Below are 25,726 nucleotides of genomic sequence, written 5' to 3'. Positions count from 1 at the left end.
CTAATCAAATGCTGCTGTAATGGGCCTACGTGTGGTTATTCATTGTCAAGCTTTAAAAACCGAACCCAGACTGCAACATTTCCGTAGCCTAGCGAGGACTGTGTCATGTGTCTGTACACTTTTCCTCCGCTGCGCGCTGTGAACCGGACACACGAATTGATGTTGAATTCACCAATGAGAGCGCATCAGGCTACTCTTTCATAAAGTTGTTGACTCATTTATATTCCCTTGTGTCCACTATTTGTCCCGCAGGCCTCGTTTGACATGTGGCTAGCTAATACGCCACGTCATGACTGACTTGTGATCATTGCACTTGTATTGACATTCCCAGCCTTAGTTACAGTCGTCCGTTTTCTTAGATATTGAATCATTTAAAACTGAAACGGTGTATCCCGAATAATGGGTTGTGGAAGGACACAATGTACCAGGCCAGCTGTGATTTGCAATATGTTTGACTCCAAAGAAAAAAGGTATTGGTGAATGATATCAATTATGCATTAATCTGGATCCATCTTCTGCCAACAATGCAACAAGTAGTTAAAACACAAAACTAAAATGTCATCACAAATGTAACAAAATAAAATACATTTGTCTTCAGATAAACTCCATAAATGCTTGGGATATATTGTCCACTGAGGGGGAATGCAACAAAGTACAGAATTAACAACCAACTCTTTTTAAAGGATAAAATAGTTTTATTTATAGTCTCATAGTAAAGGTAGGCCTCAACTTGCAAGACAATTCTTGGCAGTATGTACAACATACTTGTAATTTCCATGGAATCAAAGACCTATCTAGTATACACTAATCATACCCTAAAACAAAAAATGGGTGTGTGTGGGGGGGGCGCAGGGGGGGATACACACATTTCCTAGATGCAAAATGCTTCTTTTTTTTAGTTGAGTCAGCTACATTTAAGATCTGTGTAATTCACTTAATTTTCTCCTCATATTGAAAATAAAAATGGACAACCTTTTGATAATCCATATCTATTTCATACTCTGAAGGAAAACTACAAGTGACAAATTGGTATTTTTCAATGATTTGTGAGAATGCAAAATGCATCACTTTTTTTTTTTAGAGAACTTGAAAACATCCAATCAATAACCATTTTTTATTTATTTTTTATTATCATCAAGATTCCTAACTTTTGCTCTGCCACCTAAATTCATTCACTAGTTCAAAGCTAAAGGACGAAATACGATACAAGTTTTGGAATCTTTTTTTCATAACATCAATTATTTTCCACAAAGGGGATGATATTTAATTTCTAAAACGTGTCAAAATGGAAAAGATCAGCAACCCTGTTGGCCTGAGGTTTGTTTATCACATCAAAAGTACTTTTTTTTTTTTGTGTAAAAAAAAAAAAAAAAAAAAGTACAAATGTTTAAGGTATGCCTCTCCAACCGACAGGACGACTCTTCTAAGCGTGTGTATAAATTCTAAAACAGGTTCTTATCAAGATAAATTGATGAAATAAACAACGGTATTACGTGTTCTCAGTGCTTGGAGTACGCCTCCCTCTCTTCTCTCCGTAGTTTTCAGCCGAGAGGAGAGAGTACGTAGTAGAGGGTACAAAAGCGTTGAGTCCTTTAGGTAGTGAAGCTGCCTCATGTTGGGTTTTGGATAGTTGCTGAGAGAGACCAATGCTGTGAAGTCAGAAAGAGAGAGAGAGGACAGAAAAGGAAGAAAGGAACCGACAGGGAAAAAAAAAAAAACAGAAGCTTTGCAAGTCCTATTCTAAAATCAGTCTACTTTTCTTCCTCCCAGCTGGCTTCCCTCCCTCCCTCCCTCCCCAGGGGATGGCGTGATGAAAGAACGCCAGGATAGACAGATCGGCAGGGACGGATGGCGTCTCCTCTCTCCAGCGAGAGCACATTCAGCGATATGCATGGAGGGAGGGAAGGAGGTGGTAGTGAGAAATAGAGGAGCAGCACCGACTACTGGATCAGTAACTGTGCATGCAGTACCCCTCCACGCCAGGTGTGGCGCTGTGGGCTAGCCCGTCGCTCTAGCTGGCCTCCACTCGGAGCTTCTTCCTGGGGGCGGGGGGTTCCTCTGGCTCGGACTCGGAGCTGGAGTCAGAGCCTCCGTCGAAAGCGGACACAGCGCTGCCTTTAGGGTTGGTGTACAGGCTGCTGTCTGAAGAACTGTAGCTGGCCTGGAGCTGGGTCGAACCCTTCACCTTCTCCAGGGCACGCACTGCAAGGGAGAGACAATAGAAAGAGGGAGGAGGGGGAGAGAAGAGCGAGGGAGGGGGAATACAGAAAGGGGTGGGGGAAATGAAGAGGTCAACATTTGGCCCATAAGCAGACAAACACACAAGCGACAGGAAGAGATGGTCCGTAGGTATGGTAGATTCTCCATCATACTACAGGAAGAGATGGTCCGTAGGTACGGTAGATTCTCCATCATACTACAGGGAGAGATGGTCCGTAGGTACGGTAGATTCTACTACAGGGAGAGATGGGCCATAGGTAAGGTAGATTCTCCATCATACGACAGGGAGAGATGGTCCGTAGGTACGGTAGATTCTCCATTATACTCACCTTGCTGCTCCAGCAGTGCGTTCTGCCTCTTCAGGTCGTCAATGTCCTGCTGGTGGGTGTGGTTTTTCCTCCTCATGTACTGGATATAGTCCGTAGCTTTGTCTAGGATCTGAGCTCGGGAAGCCTGTTTGATAGATTGCTGTTGGAAACAAACGAAAAACTCATTTGACATGAGGCAAGGGTTGCAGTGACATCACCGACTAACCCCTCCCACCCAGCTACTGTAATAACCCTCCCACCCAGCTACCGTAATGCCCCGACTAACCCCTCCCACCCAGCTACCGTAATACCCCCTCCCACCCAGCTACCGTAATGCCGACTAACCCCTCCCACCCAGCTACCGTAATGCCGACTAACCCCTCCCACCCAGCTACCGTAATACCCCCTCCCACCCAGCTACCTTAATACCCCCTCCCACCCAGCTACTGTAATACCCCCTCCCACCCAGCTACTGTAATACCCCCTCCCACCCAGCTACTGTAATACCCCCTCCCACCCAGCTACTGTAATACCCCCTCCCACCCAGCTACTGTAATACCCCCTCCCACCCAGCTACTGTAATAACCCCTCCCACCCAGCTACCATAATACCCCCTCCCACCCAGCTACTGTAATACCCCGACTAACACGAGCCTGGTTAAACCAGACTGAATGCTGAGTTCAGACACCCTATATATAATTCTATGGCTTCTCTCTCAATGCTGGTACAGTGGTCTGTTTCAACCAGGCCACACCACCAGACCCCCCCCCCCGGGGCCACACTACCAGACCCTCCCCCGGGGACACACTATCAGACCCTCCCCCCCGGGGACACACTACCAGACCCCCACCCAGGGCCGCTATAATGTATTCCAACAACTGGAGCCTACGCCGTGAATGAAGCTGAAAAGGATGAATGTAATGACATTTAAAATCAATAAAACCCTTTCCTTTAACACTGCTGACAAGGAGACTTTAAATCAGACTAAATCCAGAATTATCCAGAACTATGCAAATGATAAGCCTGGCAAATGATAAGCCTGAATGTGAGCCAAAAATAGTTCACATTTCCATAATTTGACCGTTTCTCTGTCAAGTTCATTAGTATGTTTCTATGATGAACCAGGCTTCGAGAGGAGGGACAGAGACTGATCAAGTGCCTAGGCAGATCAAAATAGGTTTCCCTAATTTTAGTTTGTAAAGATGTAAGCCTGTATGACGAGCCCAACTTATTGAGCAGGGACACGACAGACGGCACCAGCAGGGACACCACAGACGGCACCAGCAGGGACACCAGACGGCACCAGCAGGGACACCAGACGGCACCAGCAGGGACACCAGACGGCACCAGCAGAGACACCACAGACGGCACCAGCAGGGACACCACAGACGGCACCAGCAGGGACACCAGACGGCACCAGCAGGGACACCACAGACGGCATCAATGGAATAGATATAGATTCTCATAGCACAGCAAATCTTGTGTCCCAAATATCAACCTATTCTCATAGTGAACTAATTTAAGAGTTATGATCAGAGCACTAAGAAGTGCACTATATAGGGAGCCATTTGGGACAAAGCCTTGACCCAGCTTCTCCCAGTCAGTCAGAACCACACAAAGCCTTGACCCAGCTTCTCCCAGTCAGTCAGAACCACACAAAGCCTTGACCCAGCTTCTCCCAGTCAGTCAGAACCACACAAAGCCTTGACCCAGCTTCTCCCAGTCAGTCAGTAAAACACAAAGCCTTGACCCAGCTTCTCCCAGTCAGTCAGAACCACACAAAGCCTTGACCCAGCTTCTCCCAGTCAGTCAGTAAAACACAAAGCCTTGACCCAGCTTCTCCCAGTCAGTCAGAACCACACAAAGCCTTGACCCAGCTTCTCCCAGTCAGAACCACACAAAACCTTGACCCAGCTTCTCCCAGTCAGAACCACACAAAACCTTGACCCAGCTTCTCCCAGTCAGTCAGTAAAACACAAAGCCTTTACTCTCATTACAACCCTAGCAACGATGAAGTCTACGAGAACACCCGACATCTCCACAAACCCATGAGCAACTTCCTGCTCACAGACAGCAACCAAAGATGGTGGATAAATGGTGGTCTTACTCAGGCCAAGTACCACTGGAAATAAATGTTCACAGTTCCAGTCTGCTTAAGGAGTGGTTCTCCCATAGGCACAAATGCAATAGCAGCTGGGTCTGGTCTGATTAGTTCAGTGACTGTAGAGGAACCAGGTAACAGCTGGGTCTGGTCTGATTAGTTCAGTGACTGTAGAGGAACCAGGTAACAGCTGGGTCTGGTCTGATTAGTTCAGTGACTGTAGAGGAACCAGAAAAAAGAACCAATGAGATGTCTCGCTTTTTCTTCCGTCTCTGCATCAACAAATACAGAATTCTAAACCGGTCAAGGCTGAAACGATTGGCCATTCACAGTTTGGAATCGATTCAAATATTGCACACCAACCTGACCCTCCATCTCTGTATACGGAGGTCATCAGATAACATCTGCGGGTCACCTTTAACGGTTCCCTTCCAACCCTCCCCCTCCTGTCCACCCTCCTCCTGAGTTAGGGATGACAGGACTATAGAGGGGGGGGGGTCTTCGGTTTGAAAAGTTAACAGGGGGCTGTGCCTGATCATAGCCTGGGCAGTTGGGCACGCTCCAATACCCTCAATGTCAGAGATGTCAAAACAGGAAGCAACAGCAACAGATTTAGTCATAGCTTCCTGCCGCTAGCCTGCGTCTCTGTGTCTGTTTAGAACATATCTCTTCTCCTCCCCATCACTCCTCTCACTTCCATGTCATAACTAGCTATCTATTGGATACACTAAAGGAAGTAGCTATATTTTCTGTGGCATTATTTAAAAATATTAATTACAGCAACACAAACCTAGATACCTCAACATATAAGATATCATAACACATTGCAATTGCATTCACTTTGTTTACCCATATTGCATTTGAACAATCCTCAGAATGATAATTCCATGACACACAGAGAGCCATGCATTTAGAGAGTGGGGACATTGACGTTTCTGCATTATGATGATTTACATGACACTAGAAAATAATGACAGCCATGTTAACACCCCATCAACATTCCATGGCAGTCTTACGTCAGACAGCGCGACGATTCCGCCTGCACTGGTCCCTGTTGAGGGACGAGCGTCGCGTAGGACTGACGCCACCTGATGTAAGACAATGCATTACATGAGGGATAGAATGTTCAGAAGGAGAATTATGATGCATTTACATGACACTACAACATTCTATGGCAGCCATGTTAGAACCCCATTAACATTACATGAGGAATATTTCAACAATGCTATGTAACGGAATGTCTAGAATTACACTCCAAACACTCCAAATTCTAAAAAAATAAAAATAAGTGTCCCAACTCTAAATACATTGCTCTGAACGAACACAACAAAAACAATACTTCCCTCCCCAAAAGGATCCCCTCTCCCTAAAAGCGTTGTTTTTTTTTTACCTCTCTACCAACCTTTTCCCCTTGCAAGGCGGGCACCGAGTCCCGCAGGCTGTGAAAGCTGTCTTTGATGTGATCCCTACGCTTGCGCTCCAGTGCATTGTGGTGTGCTCGTTTGTCTGCCTGCAATGAGAGAAAGTCACAGGGGGGGGGGTCCAGGGAGGTTAGGACTAGAGGTCGACCGATTAATCGGAACGGCCGATTAATTAAAGCCGATTACAGGTTTTCATAACAAATCGGTAATCGCCATTTTTGGACCGATTATGGCCAACTACATTGCACTCAACGAGGAGACTGCGTGGCAGGCTGACTACCTGTTATGAGGAGACTGCGTGGCAGGCTGACTACCTGTTACGAGGAGACTGCGTGGCAGGCTGACTACCTGTTATGCGAGTGCAGCAAGGAGCCATGGTAAGGTGCTAGTCAGCATTAAACTGATCTTATAAAAAAAACAAGCAATCGTAACATAATCACTAGTTAAAATAGTAATATCAACCATGTGTCGTTATCTAGCTTGTCCTGCGTTGCATATAATCGATGCGGTGCCTGTTGATTCAATGATAAATTACAGCCTACTTCGACATACGGGTGATGATTAAACAAACGCATTCGTGAAAAAAAAGCACTGTCATTGCACCAATGTGTACCTAACCATAAACATCCAACACCTTTAAAATCAATACACAAGTATATATTTTTAAAACCTGCATATTTAGTTAATATTGCCTGCTAACATGAATTTCTTTTAACTAGGGAAATTGTGTCTCTTCTCCTGCATTCTGTGCAAGCAGAGTCAGGGCATATGCAGCAGTTTGGGCCGCCTGGCTCGTTGCGAACTGTGCTAACTTCCTTCCTAACAAAGACCGGAATTCATTTGCCACAATTGTACATAATTATGACATAACATTGAATGTTGTGCAATGTAACAGGAATATTTAGACTTATGGATGCTAACAGTTAGATAAATTACAGAACGGTTCCGTATTTCACTGAAATAAACGTTTTGTTTTTGAAATTATAGTTTCCGGATTTGACCATAATAATGACCTAAGGCTCGTACTTCTGTGTGTATATTATAATTAAGTCTATGATTTGATATTTGATAGAGCAGTCTGACTGAGCGGTGGTAGGCAGCAGCAGGATCGTAAGCTTTCATTCAAACAGCACTTTCCTGCATTTGCCAGAAGCTCTTATGCAATGCTTCAAGCATTGCGCTGTTTATGACTTCAAGCCTATCAACTCCCAAGATCAGGCTGGCAATACTATAGTGCCTATAAGAACATCCAATAGTCAAAGGTATATGAAATACAAATGGTATAGAGAGAAATAGTCCTATAATAACTACAACCTAAAACTTCTTAGCTTGGAATATTGAAGACTCATGTGAAAAGGAACCACCAGCTTTCATATGTTCTCATGTTCTGAGCAAGGAACTTAAACGTTAGCTTTCTTACATGGCACATATTGCACTTTTACTGTCTTCTCCAACACTTTGTTTTTGCATTATCTAAACCAAATTGAACATGTTTCATTACTTTGAGACTAAATTGATTTTATTGATGTATTATATTAAGTTAAAATAAGTGTTCATTCGGTATTGTTGTAATTGTCATTATTACAATTTTTAATGTATTAATTAAAAAAAAAAAAAAAAAAAAAAAAATTGGCCTATTAATCAGTATCAGCTTTTTTTGGGTCCTCCAATAAAATCGCTATCAGCGTTGAAAAAACATAAATCTGTCGACCTCTAGTTCAGCGACAAACTGTCCCCATGAATCCCTACCAGCACCAGTTCAGAGTCGTGTGTGTGTGTGTGTGTGCGCGCGCGTGTGGCCCGTCCAAGACTGGGCAGGCAGTGAGTTGACGAGGCAGCTAAGGAGTTGTTCACGGAGGAAACTGACTGCCACCATAGATCTAGAATATTCATTTATGATTATATTCTACATTCATTTCTATGGTTTTGTTTATTTCTACAATTGGTATAGTAACACTGGCACCACCCCACGAGTGACTAGAACTGACCCCAGCGCGGCCGTGTTCCTCAGGGTTTGACTAGAACTGACCCCAGCGCGGCCGTGTTCCTCAGGGTTGACCCCAGGGTGGAGAAAGACACTAAACCCATTCAGATGAGGTGAAAGGGTGGGTGAGGGGTAAAATGGTGACATCGTGTTTTAGTGTTACAGTTTCTAAGTCGCCAACACCTGACAACTAGGACTAAATGACAAATTATTAGGAGTTCTGTTCTGGGTTGGGACAGGTATTGAACAACTTGAGGATTTGTTATTTGGTACTGTATCATGGGGGTTGCATCTGTATAGATGAATTTACTGATGCTGGTGTGTTCTTATACAGTGAAATGTGTCTTCAGATGATCTGTTTTTGTTATGCATTGTAAAGGCCTATTGTATTTGTTACGGAACATTTCATAAAATGTTTGTTACGGCTTAACAGTGGGCATATTTTGTGGTTTAGGCGTATGACTATATATAGCCTGTTGTTCTGAGCACAAACCTCAATTATCCCTGTGATCTGCCGTCTAGTGAGGATCACCTTTAGTCTCTATAGAACACACACAGAACAGAAATCTTGTGGGGATCATCTACCCAACACGGAGACAGCCCTCCCTCAGCCACACCATAGTCCTGCCAGGGCCTCATCTACCTACCTCACATAGCTAGTGTCCCAAATGCCTCTCTATTCCCCATGTAGTACACTGCTGTTGACCAGGACCAATAGGGTATAGGGTGCCATTTGGGACACAGTCATAGTCCATGTCTCTCTACACACTAGACTGAAGAATAGGAGGTTTAACAGGCTTCAGCCACCAAACAGATATACTGCACCGAGTGACTATCGGGCCCGTCAAACCCGCTCCGTCAAACCCGCTCCGTCAGGCCTCAAAGTTAAATTGTTTATTTTATGCACACTCATCCACTAAAAACACTCGTAGCCTTTAGATATTTACAAGATGTTACATGACTAGGGCTTGGCCCAGAGCAACAGTAGCTCCCAAAAGGTCCTAGACTCTGACTCATAACCAATTATGAACTGTATATAAACCCTGGATTGCTGATGCTGCGTATTGGCCAGAGAGAGGCTGGTCATATTGGCACTCCCCAGAAGGAGCAATCCTCCATAGGAATGAATGGAATTCTACAGTGTGTCAATCAAGCAAGTCTCTTCTTATTAGTGTCCTTTAGTAGTGGTTTCTTTGCAGCAATTAGACCATGAAGTTCTGATTCACACAGTCTCCTCTGAACACTTGATGTTGAGACGTCTTTTACTTGAAGTTGATGTTGAAATGTGTGTTACTTGAACTCTGAAGCATTTACTTGGGCTGCAATTTCTGATGTGCAGTTCAATGAATTTATCCTCTGCAGCTGAGGTAACTCTGGGTCTTCCTTTCCTGTGGCGGTCCTCATGAGAGACGGTTTCGTCATAGCTCTCGATGGTTTTTGCAACTGCACTTGATGAAACTTTATAAAGTTGACATTTTTCAGATTAAGACATGAAAGTCAGTCAAAGTAACGGACTATCGTTTCTCTTTGCTTATTTGAGCTGTTCTTGTCATAACATGGATTTGGTCTTTTACCAAATAGGGGTCGTATACAGAAGATAACTTGTCACAACACAACTGATTGTCTCAAACGCATTAAGGAAAGAAATTCCACAAATCAACTTTTAACAAGGTAATCCTGTTAATTGAAATGCATTCCAGATAACTAACTCATGAAGCTGGTTGAGAGAATGCCAAGTGTGCAAAGCTGTCGTCAAGGCAAAGGGTGGCTTTCTAAAATATATTTTGATTCCATATGTGTTATTTCATAGTTTTGATGTCTTCACTATTATTCTAGAATGCAGAAAATAGTAATAGAAAAACCCTTGAGTAGGTGTCCAACTTTTGACTTGTACTGTGTGTGTGTGTACATATATACATTTTTATAAATGGCAAACCAAATAATAAATGCATTTCTAAAGCTTCCAAAATATTTTTCAGAATGGTGGGGGAGTGCAAATATGGAGGCACGTTGGCTTCAAAACAGTGCCCTGTCAATCATCTAGTGTATAGATTTTCAGATGCAGTGGATCAATAAAGGTTACGAGACAGTGTGTTTTGGTTCCAACTTGTCTACAGGGTTTGGCCAGGCCTGTGTGAAAGTAACATTTGGATTGGAAGCCCCAACAAATCTCTCTATGACAAGTTATTAGAGGAATGGATGAAGAGTCTGGGACTAACCCTGGGGGAAACAGCAGCTGCCCTAGGGTCTGGGACTAACCCTGGGGGAAACAGCAGCTGCCCTAGGGTCTGGGACTAACCCTGGGGGAAACAGCAGCTGCCCTGGGGTCTGGGACTAACCCTGGGGGAAACAGCAGCTGCCCTGGGGTCTGGGACTAACCCTGGGGAAACAGCAGCTGCCCTGGGGTCTGGGACTAACCCTGGGGGAAACAGCAGCTGCCCTGGGGTCTGGGACTAACCCTGGGGAAACAGCAGCTGCCCTAGGGTCTGGGACTAACCCTGGGGAAACAGCAGCTGCCCTGGGGTCTGGGACTAACCCTGGGGGAAACAGCAGCTGCCCTGGGGTCTGGGACTAACCCTGGGGGAAACAGCAGCTGCCCTAGGGTCTGGGACTAACCCTGGGGGAAACAGCAGCTGCCCTAGGGTCTGGGACTAACCCTGGGGAAACAGCAGCTGCCCTAGGGTCTGGGACTAACCCTGGGGGAAACAGCAGCTGCCCTAGGGTCTGGGACTAACCCTGGGGGAAACAGCAGCTGCCCTAGGGTCTGGGACTAACCCTGGAGGAAACAGCAGCTGCCCTAGGGTCTGGGACTAACACTGGAGGAAACAGCAGCTGCCCTAGGGTCTGGGACTAACCCTGGGGGAAACAGCAGCTGCCCTAGGGTCTGGGACTAACCCTGGGGGAAACAGCAGCTGCCCTAGGGTCTGGGACTAACCCTGGGGAAACAGCAGCTGCCCTAGGGTCTGGGACTAACCCTGGGGAAACAGCAGCTGCCCTGGGGTCTGGGACTAACCCTGGGGGAAACAGCAGCTGCCCTGGGGTCTGGGACTAACCCTGGGGGAAACAGCAGCTGCCCTAGGGTCTGGGACTAACCCTGGGGAAACAGCAGCTGCCCTAGGGTCTGGGACTAACCCTGGGGGAAACAGCAGCTGCCCTGGGGTCTGGGACTAACCCTGGGGGAAACAGCAGCTGCCCTAGGGTCTGGGACTAACCCTGGGGGAAACAGCAGCTGCCCTAGGGTCTGGGACTAACCCTGGGGGAAACAGCAGCTGCCCTGGGGTCTGGGACTAACCCTGGGGGAAACAGCAGCTGCCCTAGGGTCTGGGACTAACCCTGGGGGAAACAGCAGCTGCCCTGGGGTCTGGGACTAACCCTGGGGGAAACAGCAGCTGCCCTGGGGTCTGGGACTAACCCTGGGGGAAACAGCAGCTGCCCTAGGGTCTGGGACTAACCCTGGGGGAAACAGCAGCTGCCCTAGGGTCTGGGACTAACCCTGGGGGAAACAGCAGCTGCCCTAGGGTCTGGGACTAACCCTGGGGGAAACAGCAGCTGCCCTAGGGTCTGGGACTAACCCTGGGGGAAACAGCAGCTGCCCTAGGGTCTGGGACTAACCCTGGGGAAACAGCAGCTGCCCTAGGGTCTGGGACTAACCCTGGGGGAAACAGCAGCTGCCCTAGGGTCTGGGACTAACCCTGGGGGAAACAGCAGCTGCCCTAGGGTCTGGGACTAACCCTGGGGGAAACAGCAGCTGCCCTAGGGTCTGGGACTAACCCTGGAGGAAACAGCAGCTGCCCTAGGGTCTGGGACTAACACTGGAGGAAACAGCAGCTGCCCTAGGGTCTGGGACTAACCCTGGGGGAAACAGCAGCTGCCCTAGGGTCTGGGACTAACCCTGGGGGAAACAGCAGCTGCCCTAGGGTCTGGGACTAACCCTGGGGGAAACAGCAGCTGCCCTAGGGTCTGGGACTAACCCTGGGGGAAACAGCAGCTGCCCTGGGGTCTGGGACTAACCCTGGGGGAAACAGCAGCTGCCCTGGGGTCTGGGACTAACCCTGGGGGAAACAGCAGCTGCCCTAGGGTCTGGGACTAACCCTGGGGGAAACAGCAGCTGCCCTAGGGTCTGGGACTAACCCTGGGGGAAACAGCAGCTGCCCTGGGGTCTGGGACTAACCCTGGGGGAAACAGCAGCTGCCCTGGGGTCTGGGACTAACCCTGGGGGAAACAGCAGCTGCCCTAGGGTCTGGGACTAACCCTGGGGAAACAGCAGCTGCCCTAGGGTCTGGGACTAACCCTGGGGGAAACAGCAGCTGCCCTAGGGTCTGGGACTAACCCTGGGGGAAACAGCAGCTGCCCTGGGGTCTGGGACTAACCCTGGGGGAAACAGCAGCTGCCCTAGGGTCTGGGACTAACCCTGGGGGAAACAGCAGCTGCCCTATGGTCTGGGACTAACCCTGGGGGAAACAGCAGCTGCCCTGGGATCTGGGACTAACCCTGGGGGAAACAGCAGCTGCCCTAGGGTCTGGGACTAACCCTGGGGGAAACAGCAGCTGCCCTAGGGTCTGGGACTAACCCTGGGGGAAACAGCAGCTGCCCTAGGGTCTGGGACTAACCCTGGGGGAAACAGCAGCTGCCCTAGGGTCTGGGACTAACCCTGGGGGAAACAGCAGCTGCCCTAGGGTCTGGGACTAACCCTGGGGGAAACAGCAGCTGCCCTGGGGTCTGGGACTAACCCTGGGGGAAACAGCAGCTGCCCTGGGGTCTGGGACTAACCCTGGGGGAAACAGCAGCTGCCCTGGGGTCTGGGACTAACCCTGGGGGAAACAGCAGCTGCCCTGGGGTCTGGGACTAACCCTGGGGGAAACAGCAGCTGCCCTGGGGTCTGGGACTAACCCTGGGGGAAACAGCAGCTGCCCTGGGGTCTGGGACTAACCCTGGGGGAAACAGCAGCTGCCCTGGGGTCTGGGACTAACCCTGGGGAAACAGCAGCTGCCCTAGGGTCTGGGACTAACCCTGGGGAAACAGCAGCTGCCCTAGGGTCTGGGACTAACCCTGGGGGAAACAGCAGCTGCCCTAGGGTCTGGGACTAACCCTGGGGGAAACAGCAGCTGCCCTGGGGTCTGGGACATGTAGTGAGGCTCTTCAGCTGTCCTGGGGTCTGGGACATGTAGTGAGGCTCGACAGCTGTCCTGGGGTCTGGGACATGTAGTGAGGCTCGACAGCTGTCCTGGGTTCTGGGACATGTAGTGGGGGCTCTACAGCTGTCCTGGGGTCTGGGACATGTAGTGGAGGCTCTACAGCTGTGTTCAATACTAATTTACTGATGTCGGTTAGATTAATTTAATTCCATCCTGTTCATTTCTTTCGTTCTGTGATATCAATGTGCAGTTTCTCTAGAGATAAAACAGATCGAGCCCAAACTGTGCGATGTAGCAGGAAGTTGTAGTTTCCAACAGGCCAATAGTCTACATAGTTTAGCGCAGAAAACAAGGTAATTAACTACAACGCCCATAATCCATTGCACACCTACTTGGCCAGTCTGTGTGGGGGCAGATACGGAGAAAAGCGAGAAGATGGGATAGAGAAAAGTTGCTTGGCGAGGTATCTCTACCTGAAAATACATCTAAGTAAGGAATGGGTCAAACTGCCAGCCTATCAGATTGAGGCTGTTTGGAGGGCAAACTTCGTATTAGGAAGGTGTTCTTAATGTTTTGCACACTCAGTGTATATCTAGGCATATCTAACGACACAGTACGGTCTATCGAGTCATTTCCAAATAAGAGGGAAGAGCATTCTGTCTCACCAGGCCTTCATCTCCAGTTACTTTAGCACACAATATCACACCGCCTGTTCCTACAACCGATAACATGGTTCAATGGCTTACTTAGACCCAATCAGTCGCATTCAAGGCAGGGTAGCCTAGTGGTTAGAGCGTTGGACTAGTAACCGGAAGGTTGCAAGTTCAAACCCTGAGCTGACAAGGTACAAATCTGTCGTTCTGCCCCTGAACAGGCAGTTAACCCACCGTTCCTAGGCTGTCAATGAAAATAAGAATTTGTTCTTAACTGACTTGCCTAGTAAAATAAAGGTAAAAATTAAAAATAAAATATATTTTTTTAAATACAGCTGACCATCAACATGACAAAATGTTGGGTGACGGCTGTAACCGTGGTTCTCTTGAGTAGAGTAACGGGGAGGGTCGCCAAATGACCTATGGGAACCTCATCCGCCTTCACACAATGTGATTAAGATGCTTAATATCAAAAGATGTGTACAGTCACACCACACCCTTACTGTACCCGTGGGACCTGTCACCATAAGACAGTGTGGCGTGACATACTGTTTATGATGTAGCGCAAAACCCCACAGATGTGGAGGAACCAAATGGAAGCTTGGCGACCCATTACTCTACTAAAAAAAGAAGAAGAGTTACATCCGTAACTCAGCGTTCCCTTTCATTTTCATAATGGGGTCACTAAACGAAATATGGGAGATGCTGTAATTTTTTTATTTATTTTTTTTATTGTCATTTGCTATATTGTATTTACTTCGCCAACATGGCCTGTTTTTGCCTTTACCTCCCTTATCTCACCATTTGCTCACATCGTATATAGACTTGTTTCTACTATATTATTGACTGCATGTTTGTTTTACTCCATGTGTAACTCTGTGTCGTTGTATGTGTCGAACTGCTTTGCTTTATCTTGGCCAGGTCGCAATTGTAAATGAGAACTTGTTCTCAACTTGCCTACCTGGTTAAATAAAAGGTGAAATAAAAAAAATATATATAAAAAAAATTGGAAAACAAAGTGGGATAACTCACCATTTGAATCCCTGGGACGTCCTTGTATCCACCACAGGATGTAATAAAATAGAATTACCCAACAGTGTAACAGAGAATTTCAACTGTCGTACACAACCGGTATAGACAAGCAATCTGAAATCTGGGTGGCTTCAAATGGGTGCCATAGCACACCAAGAGTGGAAGGCTTTCGTATAGAACCTCCATGAGCCCTTACAGTATATATAGTGTAGTATTATTGACCAGAGCCCTATGGTCTTACAGCCATGTCACTGGCGGTTGATAAGTATCAACGAGGTTCACAGTGTGTGAACTTATCTTATCCTACTTATCTGGGTTGAAAGTGCCATGTAACAGAAACGTATGTCCTTAAAAAAAAATAAAAAAAGAAATGGGTATTTGTCCATCTTTCAGCAACACCGAGTCCAGGAAAACCCCTCTGGTTGTGTGTGTTGTTGCCACGACGTTGAACAAGGCAAAGTGTACGCAACGATGAGACGGATGAAATACCGCTACGATTAAGGGCTGGTTAGCGTGATGATGATGATGAAAACACCTCGGGTAAGAAGGCTGGATACGGCCGAAGCAAAGCCTCAGATCCATCTTCTGCTAAACGGAGGCATGAAGGATGGAATGTAAAATTCTTCCAAACAGACTTGGTATTGACAGAGCTCAAATAGCTCAAGTGAAGACAGGGCCTCAAAAATGGTGGGCTTATCAGTGATCATAGAACAACATCTAACTCCCGTGAGGGTACGGAAGGAGCTTTAGGGGAGCCGTAGCCTGCTGGAGGAAGTCAAAATAGCAGGAATTGGGCAGAGACGATAGCGATTCTGCACAGTCGACACTCAACTTCCTGAACACATTCCAACTAGAAATACAGGGTTTACGAAGAAGAGACTCTGGCTACCTGAATTGTATCAATTACCAAGGAGGGAAAGGGCTGTGCTCGAAGACAACGGTAGCTTTTTGTTTCGGTTTGTCTCGGTGGTATCGGCTTCGGATGCGTCGAGAGAAAGTGAAGACACGTCGTGCTTCGGGGTCGAGACTCTCGCTTCAATATGTATCAAGATCCGGGCTCGAACTCCCGCCGACATGAAGTCATCTGAATGGCACAATCAAGCATGAACTGTCACACTTTGTAGTGCACTACTTTTGAAGAGGGCCCATAGGACTCCAGCCAAAAGTAGTGCACTATACAGGGAACAGGGTGCCATGCGGGATAAATGAAGTGAAGTAGACTAGAGTAGAGTAGTATAGCAGAAGTAACTGTTCACCAACTAAACCAGTGGCACCGTGCATTGTGCTGAAAGACTTGTCACCAGGTCACCGACTGCACTTCCAACATGGTCATTCTGACACTCAGAATGACGTGTCACTAAACGGCTAGATACTTCTGGTGCTGATACACACACAGTGTCCGTACACTATGCCCTGTTATCGAGAGGTCTCTCATCCCTTATCAGTGTGTGTTCCACTTTATAACAATGTTCCTCGGGGACTGAGGAGGTGGGTCCCAGTGGAAGCCATTGACTTACAGGAGCCAGTATGTCTGGGTTAACTATGTAAAAAACTAAAAAGATCTCTCAGACGTGGGTCACATCACACGTTTGTGACACATTAAAAAAAAAAAAAGATTTATAGGAGGAATTGATTGGAACCGCCGACAACACAGATTATTATTATAGGAGGAATCGATTGGAACCGCCGACAACACAGATTATTAATATAGGAGGAATCGATTGGAACCGCCAACACAGATTATTATGGGAGGAATCGATTGGAACCGCCGACAACACAGATTATTATGGGAGGAGTCGATTGGAACCGCCGACAACACAGATTATTAATATAGGAGGAATCGATTGGAACCGTCAACAACACAGATTATTATGGGAGGAATCGATTGGAACCGCCGACAACACAGATTATTATGGGAGGAATCGATTGGAACCGCCGACAACACAGATTATTAATAAAGGAGGACTCGATTGGAACCGTCGACAACACAGATTATTAATATAGGAGGAATCGATTGGAACCGCCGACAACACAGATTATTAATATAGGAGGAATCGATTGGAACCGCCGACAACACAGATTATTATTATAGGAGGAATCGATTGGAACCGCCGACAACACAGATTATTAATATAGGAGGAATCGATTGGAACCGCCGACAACACAGATTATTAATATAGGAGGAATCGATTGGAACCGCCGACAACACAGATTATTAATATAGGAGGAATCGATTGGAACCGTTGACAACACAGATTATTAATATAGGAGGTATCGATTGGAACCGTCGACAACACAGATTATTTTGTAGGTTACATGAAAGTGAGATGTGCAAAAACACAGTCTAATTGTTCTCATAGTCCAATCCTCATCCAAATGGTCAACCATGATACATAATTGTTTTTTGAATATCAGTCATTTGTACTATTTGTGGAGTTTGAAAAATATGACAAAAGCCCTGCCTTGGATGATTAGTGTTCACTGTGTATTGAGAACATACTGCAGCTAAATGTTAAGTCGATGCGAATCAGTTTGATAAAGACTGGCTGAGCTGATAAGGGGGGAAAAAACATGATGTGCTGGTATGCAAAAGTACTGTATGTCCTGCCACCAGCATGCGCGTTTTCTTCGCCGGTATGCAATGTGGCCGCGTCATTCATTCAGCCTGCTAGCAGCCCAGTAAGTACACTGTGACCTGTCCAGTAAATATGGCACTAATCACAAGCTAGCTGAAACACGCAGACAAGAATATAGCTGCGAGCAGCAATGAATGGGGTTCAGAAGATGAAAAGACAACATCAGTTGGATAACAAAACAAGCACTATCTTTCCTGTATGTTCAATCAGTGACAGCATTACCATGTTTCTCTCTCAATACCACAAGGATGACGCAAGTGGCGTTTAATGCTGGAAGTTGGTAATCTTAGAATGCAGCTGGTAATTATTCTTAAAGTCTAAAGTCATTAACATATTGAGTTTATATAGCATACCAATTCAGAGGTCAATTTGACTAATGGTTTATGTTAAGATGAGTGAAATATTTTCAGTGTTCCTTTGAACGAAGCAGCTAATCATTATTATATTTATTAGAGGCTATATAGCAAATCTGCGGTCAATTTCACGTAAGATTTTTTTTACATTATTTTTTAGCGTTAGCATATGTGCTAACATGCATCGATAGGTACAGTGCGACCATTGAAGACTGATGTAAGGTGTCCAAATACAAAAATCTGGAGTGAATCTGGCATATGGTTCATGAGGAGAAGACTATCGCAGATCATCTTAGGCACGTCCATAATGACGATGACAAGCTTTAAATCGATTGGCCACCGTGGAGTGGATTTACAGTGGTTTAAATAAACATGTAAAAAAAAAAAAAAAAAAAAAGTCTGCCATCTTTTGACCAATCCCTTGGGCTCAAACTAATTTAAGACTTGTACCATGGGCCCATATTCTAAATTTGGTGTTATTTGGACCTATGGTTCATGAGAAGATTTTTTTAAAGTAATGACACTTTTGTTTTTGAATATGTGCTAATATGTATCTACTGGCCATGCTTGAATACATCAGCGTTATCTTCTCAAACTCTCTAGGGACTACTGTGAATTTGGTGTTTATTTGTACGTATAATTCATGAAAATTACCTTTTTCAAAAAAAAGGTATTCAAAAATCACCGAGACGGAGGAAAATCTATCCCGACAGACCTAATGGGTCCACATGCTGGAATTTGTTCAGCATGAGGAAATACACCTACATACAAAGTTATTAAGCCTCTGAAACAGGGCGACGGATATGAGGGTTTAAGTGCGAAGGCCTATAACAGAGCCACTTATAGGCCAATCCATGCCATTCTTTTAGACCCAGTTACTCATGGCCTCTCGGTTGTGTACCAAAAAAACAAACAAAGTGTAACTACAGCATAGATTGCTTTGTCAAGAAAAAAGGGATCCAACCGCAAGGCGCTATTATAGGGTGGTGAGTAGGGTGGTTTTTCTGGGAAGTAAAGCCTTGGAATTTTGCTTAAATTCATCCAAAATGTTAACTTATCAACAGTGAACCTTTTTTTCGTGGGATACACATAAGGCAATTCTAGGTCTTGTGGCATATTTTGGTTAAACTATCCCCAATTAAATGGAATTGCAACCCTATGCAAGCACAGTGCATTCTTCCATCACATGGGGCAGTGCATTCTTCCATCACATGTACAGCTGATTCTCAAGATCTTACACACTAACGAGATGCTAGAGTCCACACTACCATACAGTCTGAGCCAAGGACTACATGCTCTCTGGTAAGTTGATTACAATACTGGGTGGGGTGAATATATTTTACGTGACATATGTACATTTTATAAAATGTAATATATTTTATGTCATTTGTTAACTAGCAAATAGTAGCCTTTCAGCAAAGTGCGTTTAAATTAGAGGTCGACCGATTAATCGGAATGGCCGATTAATTAGGGGTGATTTCAAGTTGTCATAACAATTGGAAATCGGTATTTTTGTGCGCCGATTGTTTTTATAACTGACTTTCCTAGTTAAATAAAGGTAAGAACACATTCTTATTTTCAATTACGGCGGGGTAGCCTAGTGGTTAGAGCGTTGGACTAGTAACCGGAAGGTTGTGAGTTCAAACCCCCGAGCTGACAAGGTACAAATCTGTCGTTCTGCCCCTGAACAGGCAGTTAACCCACTGTTCCCAGGCTGTCATTGAAAATAAGAATGTGTTCTTAACTGACTTGCCTGGTTAAATAAAGGTAAAAAAACAAAAAAAGGAACGGTGGGTTAACTGCCTCGTTCAGGGGCAGAACAACAGATTTTCACCTTGTCAGCTCAGGGGATTCAATCTTGCAACCTTACAGTTAACTAGTCCAACGAAATAACGACCTGCCTCTCTCTCATGGCACTCCACAAGGAGACTGCCTGTTACGCGAATGCAGTAAGCCAAGGTAAGTTGCTATCTAGCATTAAACTTACCCTATAAAAAAACAAAACAATCTCTAGATAACTACACATGGTTGATGATATTACTAGATATTATCTAGAGTGTCCTGCGTTGCATATAATCTGACTGAGCATACAAGTATCTAAGTATCCGACTGAGCTGTGGTAGGCAGAAGCAGGCGCGTAAACATTCATTCAAACAGCACTTTTGTGCGTTTTGCCAGCAGCTCTTCGTTGTGCGTTAAGCATTGCACTGTTTATGACTTCAAGCCTATCAACTCCCGAGATGAGGCTCGTGTTACCCAAGTGAAATGGCTAGCTCGTTAGCGCACACTAATTGTCGTTGTGTTGCTGCTTCGAGCCCAGGGAGGAGCGAGGAGAGGGACGGAAGCTATACTGTTACACTGGCAATACTAAAGTGCCTATAAGAACATCCAATAGTTAAAGGTATATGAAATACAAATGTATAGAGGGAAATAGTCCTTAATAGTCCTTATAATTTCGATAATAACTACAATCTAAAACTTCTTACCTGGGAATATTGAAGACTCGTGTTAAAGGGAACCACCAGCTTTCATATGTTCTCATGTTCTGAGCAAGGAACTGAAACATTAGCTTTCTTACATGGCACATATTGCACTTTTACTTTATTCTCCAACACTTTGTTTTTGCATTATTTAAACCAAATTGAACATGTTTCATTATTTAATTGAGGCTAAATGTAATTTTATTGATGTATTATATTAATTTAAAATAATGTGTTCATTCAGTATTGTTGTAATTGTCATTATTTAAAAAAATTAAAAAGACCGATTAATCAGTATCGGCTTTTTTGGTCATCCAATAATCGGTATCGGCGTTGAAAAATCATAATCGGTCGACCTCTTGTTTAAATCATTTCTAACTTGTTAATTTCTGCTAGTTAGTTTTTGCTACCATGTGGGTTTTAGCTTGCTTGAGCCTGCTAACCGAGGAGTGTTAATTCACCTGTTTCCATAAACGTTTCTTTTTAAAACATTTATCTTACAAAGGAGTTGTTTAATCTAACTGATTAACTATTTATGTGTACATTGTATTTGGGAATTAACATATTTTTTTCTCATCTTTACAGGAACATTCCACAGGCACTCTGATGTGTGGAGACATTTTACTGCAGCTAATGTAGAAGGATAATCTGTGTACATTTGCAAAGACTGTGCCAAATCATGTGAAGAACGCAACAAAGATGCAGAATCATCTGGCCAAGTGCATAAAGTTCCCTCAGCACTCACAACAAGCAACATCTGACAATAGTCCCTCTACTTTTATTCGAGGTGAAAATGATGAATTTAGACACCTTATTGATAGCAACAGCTCATGGTCCTCCTGGAATCAGAAGTTGTCTCAATGGAGGAACAGAGTCAGAGAAATGCTGATGAATGTCTTGCTCGAGCTGTGTATGCAACTGGTTCACCTCTGATGCTCACAGGCAATGTGTGTTGGAAGAGATTTCTGAATATTCTTTACACAGCATGCACCCCTCCAACCAGACATGCTTTATCTACTCAGTTCAGAGTTCAGCAGACTGCAATGCAATCATCTCGGATTGGTCGAATGTTTGTGGGCAAGGAATAAGTAACTAAATCATCTCCACCCCTCAACCAGTATTCTACAAGAGCACAGACAGGGGACAACAGACACATTGCAGCAGACACATTGGTCTCTACATTGCAGATGAGCTGAAGGCAGTCATCAATGTCCTTGGACCACAGAAGGTATTTGCACTGGTGACAGACAATGCTGCGAACATGAAGTCTGCTTGGTCTGAAGTGGAGTCCTACCCTCACATCACACCCAATGGCTGTGCTGCTCATGCATTGAATCTGCTCCTCAAGGACAACATGGCACTGAAAACAATGGATACACTCTACAAGAGAGCCAAGGAAATGGTTAGGTATGTGAAGAGTCATCAAGTTAGAGCAGCAATCTGCCTCACCAAGCAAAGTGAGAAGAATAAGAGCAGCACATTGAGGCTGCCCAGCAACACCCATTGGGGTGGTGTGGTCATCATGTTTGACAGTCTCCTGGAGGGGATGGAGTCTCCAAGAAATAGTCATATGATAGTCTGCTGATATGGGACAGCCACATCAAGAGGATCCTCCTGGATGGTGTATTTTGGGAGAGAGTGGTAAGCAGCCTGAAACCTATAGCAGTAGCCATTGGACAGATTGAGGGAGACGATGCCATCCTGTCTGATGTTCAGACACTGCTTGCAGATGTAAGAGAAGAAATCCATACTGCCCTGCCAACTTCACTGGTGCTCCAAGCAGAGCGAACAGCAGTTCTGAAATACATCAAAAAGCGTGAAGACTTCTACCTGAAGCCCGTACACGCCACAGCATACATGTTGGACCCCAAGCATACTGGTAAGAGCATCCTGTCTGATGCAGAGATCAACAAGGCCTATGGTGTCATCACTACCGTGTCTCGCCGCCTTGGCCTGGATGAGGGCAAGGTTCTTGGCAGTCTGGTGAAGTACACTTCCAAGCAAGGGCTTTGGGATGGAGATGCAATATGGCAGTCGTGCCAACATATCTCATCAGCCACCTGGTGGAAGGGACTTTGTGGATCTGAGGCTCTTTCCCTTGTTGCCTCCATTATCGTCCAAATCCCACCAACATCAGCCGCCTCAGAGCGCAACTGGTCCTTGTTTGGGAACACACACCAAAGCACGCAACAGGCTGACCAATACAAGGGTTGAAAAATTGGTGGCCATTCGGACAAATGTGAGGCTTTTTGAGCCTGACAACGAGTCATCCACAACTAGGTTGGAAAGTGACAGTGAAGCGGAAGCCTCAGAGTCTGATGTTCAAAAAGGTGGACATTGACGAGGTCCATGGAGAAGACATGGACGCCTGAGAGGAAGACAACCAAAGCTTTAGTTTCGAGACTATCATTTTACAGATGTATGTTGAATGATCCCCAGATGCGATGGATCATTGGGGATCATTCAATATTCCCTTTCTTTTGTTGTTCAGTGAAATCATGTGAAGAGTCAACTCATTTAATTAAAAGTTCAATTCGTAACTAAATCATTTTGTATATATATATTTCTATTGGAAGGATTCAATCAATTGAAATTATGTCTACTTATGAGGTGAAAGGTTTATGTTTCTGTCTCCATATGACATCGTAAATATATCCAAAGCAAAAATCCAATTACATTTAAAATTGTATTAATATTAATGTGCATATCTTTCTGTTAATTCCCATATATTCTCATTAATTCCCATATATTCTCATTAATTCCCATATATTCTCATTAATTCCCATATATTCTCATTAATTCCCATGGATAATTTCCATCGCTGAATATTCCCCAAAATGTGCAACCTTAGTAGTGAGTACGGCCCAGTACATCACTGGGACCGAGCTCCCTGCCATCCAGGTCCTGTATACCTGGTGGTGTCAGAGGAAGGGCCCCAAAAAATGGTCAAAGACTCTAGCCACCCAAGTCAGACTGTTCTCTCTGCTACCGCACATCAAGCTGTACAAGTGCAATGTCTGGAACCAACAGGACCCTAAACAGCTTCTACCCCCAAGCCATAAGACTGCTAAACATTTGATTAACTATTTAGCGAAACTCTTGCACCGACACCAACACCCATACTGACGCCATACACACTCACCACATACTCTGCTGCTACTGTCTATTATTTATCCCGTTGCCTAGTCACTTTAACCCTACTTATATGTACATAGCTACCTCAATTATATAGTATATTGAGTTGGTACTGGTACTCCCTGTATATAGCCATGTTACTGTTACACTCTTTATTCCTTGTGTCGCTATTTATACTTCTTGTTTTATCTTTAACTCTGCATTGTTAGGACGGGCTCTGTAAGTAAGCATTTCACTATGAGTCTACACCTGTCGTTTAAGAAGCACGTGACAAATAAATACAATTTGATATAATTTCCACTCTGAAACCCCTAAAAACCAACAGTGGCTCCGTGACTCCTCCTTTCCTTACTTGACGATGCAGTCATTTATTAACTAAAACAGACACCGTTGTCACTCGCCAGCTATATATAGTAAATGCCCATTTCAAAAGCATCACATTGGCGATTTAATTGCCACTTCATGATTAAACAGATTACCTAGAAGTGTAATTTGGTCGTGAACAGCCTCGGAGAAGCTGGTTAGTATTTTTTGTATCTATGCTTCGGCTTCCTGCCGTGTTTTTCAGGATTGGATGTATTCTAAATATAGCATAGATTCCGTGTCTCCCCTTTAGCCGCATGTGGGATGAACATACCCTTCAATATATGGATAAGATGATGTGTGTGTGAAAGCAAAAACATCGGCTTGATGGATACATCCCAGGCATTATGTAAAAGTAAAATCATAGTTGCCACAGGACAAATTGCCAACTCCTGTCCAAACCCCCCAGTTTTCAGCTACCTCCTTGCATTCTGGCTACTAGTTACATCCTCCGTGTGTGTGTGTGTAGTGTGTAATGGTTACATTACACACTACACACATAAAAATGCAAGAAACCGTTTTATTCCGCCACAGTATCCATCCCACCATCACTTGCTAAGTTTACCGGGAATGTGTATCATCTAACGTTAGCTAGCAGGAGGAACATATATATATATATATATATATATATATATATATATATATATATATATATATATATATATATATATATATATATATATATATATATATATATATATATATATAAATATTTTTTGATATGATCACGGCATCATTTCAATACATTTGATAGAATTCCAATACATTTGGATATATTTAACATTACGCACCACATTGTGATATCTCGGTGAGTCTTCCTGTAAAAAGAAACAGAACAGAAAAGTACGATTGTAGGCCACAATTCCATGTAGCTTGATCTAGCTAACTAGCTAACTTAGTTAGCAATCAATTATACCCCCCCCCCCCTTATATAATTGCAGCAAACCTAATGTAAAGAATATATGTAGCTCGCTGGTAAGTGAACATAATGCATTTGTGAGTCAGCACTGCTAGTGCTTGCTTCTAGCTGAGCTAGCTAACCTTTTATGAGCTGTTGATGTGTTTGTGGATTAACGTTAGCTCGCTACCAGTTACTGTACTAGCCGGGTAGTTAGCAACGAGCTAGCAGCCACGGGTTCATCAATACTAGGCTTTTTAAATGGCTCGTTACCGAGTCAACAAGCTATAGCAAAGTAACGAAATATATACATTTACTCACGTCACTATCGACTTCGATATCATCGTTATCACTCATTCTTCGGTGAAATGGTGAATTTAAAATGAAAGGATAGCTCACAACATGAAGCAAACACCTGACGATGAGGAAAATGCACAGACAAGACAAGACCTCTTCTCCCTACAGTCAAGAACGAAAGAAATAAGACTAAACGAACACTATTTTACACGTGACTGCCTCAACACAGACAGCTACCGTTCCGCAATATGCCTGTAGGTGTATGGGATTTGTAGTTTTTTGTACTATTATAACCAATTACTCAAAACCATGAAGTGACTTGTCTATTAACTACATTACCCACAACTGAAACGAATGCAGTGCGTCAGAATAACGTCAAAAGCGTTCTATTTTTCCTCGCGATGAAGGCTGGGATGTGTAGTTCAGACAGGAGCTGCTTCAGTGGGGCAACGATTGAGACACGTGGATCGCTACAATAGCGATATCGGCCTCTTATGCTGTCAATGTTGAATACTATCTTCTTTATTTCTTTATTTTTCTATTTAGTAACAAATGCGATATACATGTGTAATAGGCATGAACATTTATTTTACCACATTTGTCTTTGCTGTGTAAATCCTGCAACTGTGCTTTACATTGCATCTACTGATTGTAAAGTGTTTCCTTATTTGAAATGAATGTATTTTTCATCAAGGTCAACTATTAAGCTC

At 44.6% G+C, this 25,726-nt stretch overlaps 1 protein-coding gene across 5 annotated transcripts; it reads right to left on the bottom strand.

Moving 5' to 3' along the window:
• Positions 1 to 674: 674 nt before the first annotated feature.
• Positions 675 to 25,216, bottom strand: LOC135557944 (protein max). 5 transcript variants are annotated; one of them, XM_064991671.1, is made up of 6 exons: positions 25,041 to 25,211; positions 24,613 to 24,639; positions 6,020 to 6,139; positions 5,646 to 5,717; positions 2,550 to 2,688; positions 675 to 2,202 (listed from the first exon to the last, which is right to left on the bottom strand). In XM_064991671.1, exons 1-6 carry the CDS (start codon positions 25,074 to 25,076, stop codon positions 2,012 to 2,014), a joined length of 585 nt encoding a protein of 194 aa, XP_064847743.1. In that variant the 5' UTR covers positions 25,077 to 25,211; the 3' UTR covers positions 675 to 2,011. The 5 variants fall into 5 exon arrangements, with proteins under 5 accessions (XP_064847743.1, XP_064847744.1, XP_064847747.1 ...); XM_064991672.1 differs by having other exon boundaries at positions 6,032 to 6,139; XM_064991675.1 differs by lacking the exon at positions 5,646 to 5,717 and having other exon boundaries at positions 6,032 to 6,139; positions 25,041 to 25,216.
• Positions 25,217 to 25,726: the final 510 nt, after the last annotated feature.

Source organism: Oncorhynchus masou, chromosome 16 (assembly GCF_036934945.1).
Source record: "Oncorhynchus masou masou isolate Uvic2021 chromosome 16, UVic_Omas_1.1, whole genome shotgun sequence".
NCBI classification, from domain to species: Eukaryota; Metazoa; Chordata; class Actinopteri; order Salmoniformes; family Salmonidae; genus Oncorhynchus; species Oncorhynchus masou.
This window is presented reverse-complemented; position numbering and strand designations above follow the sequence as displayed.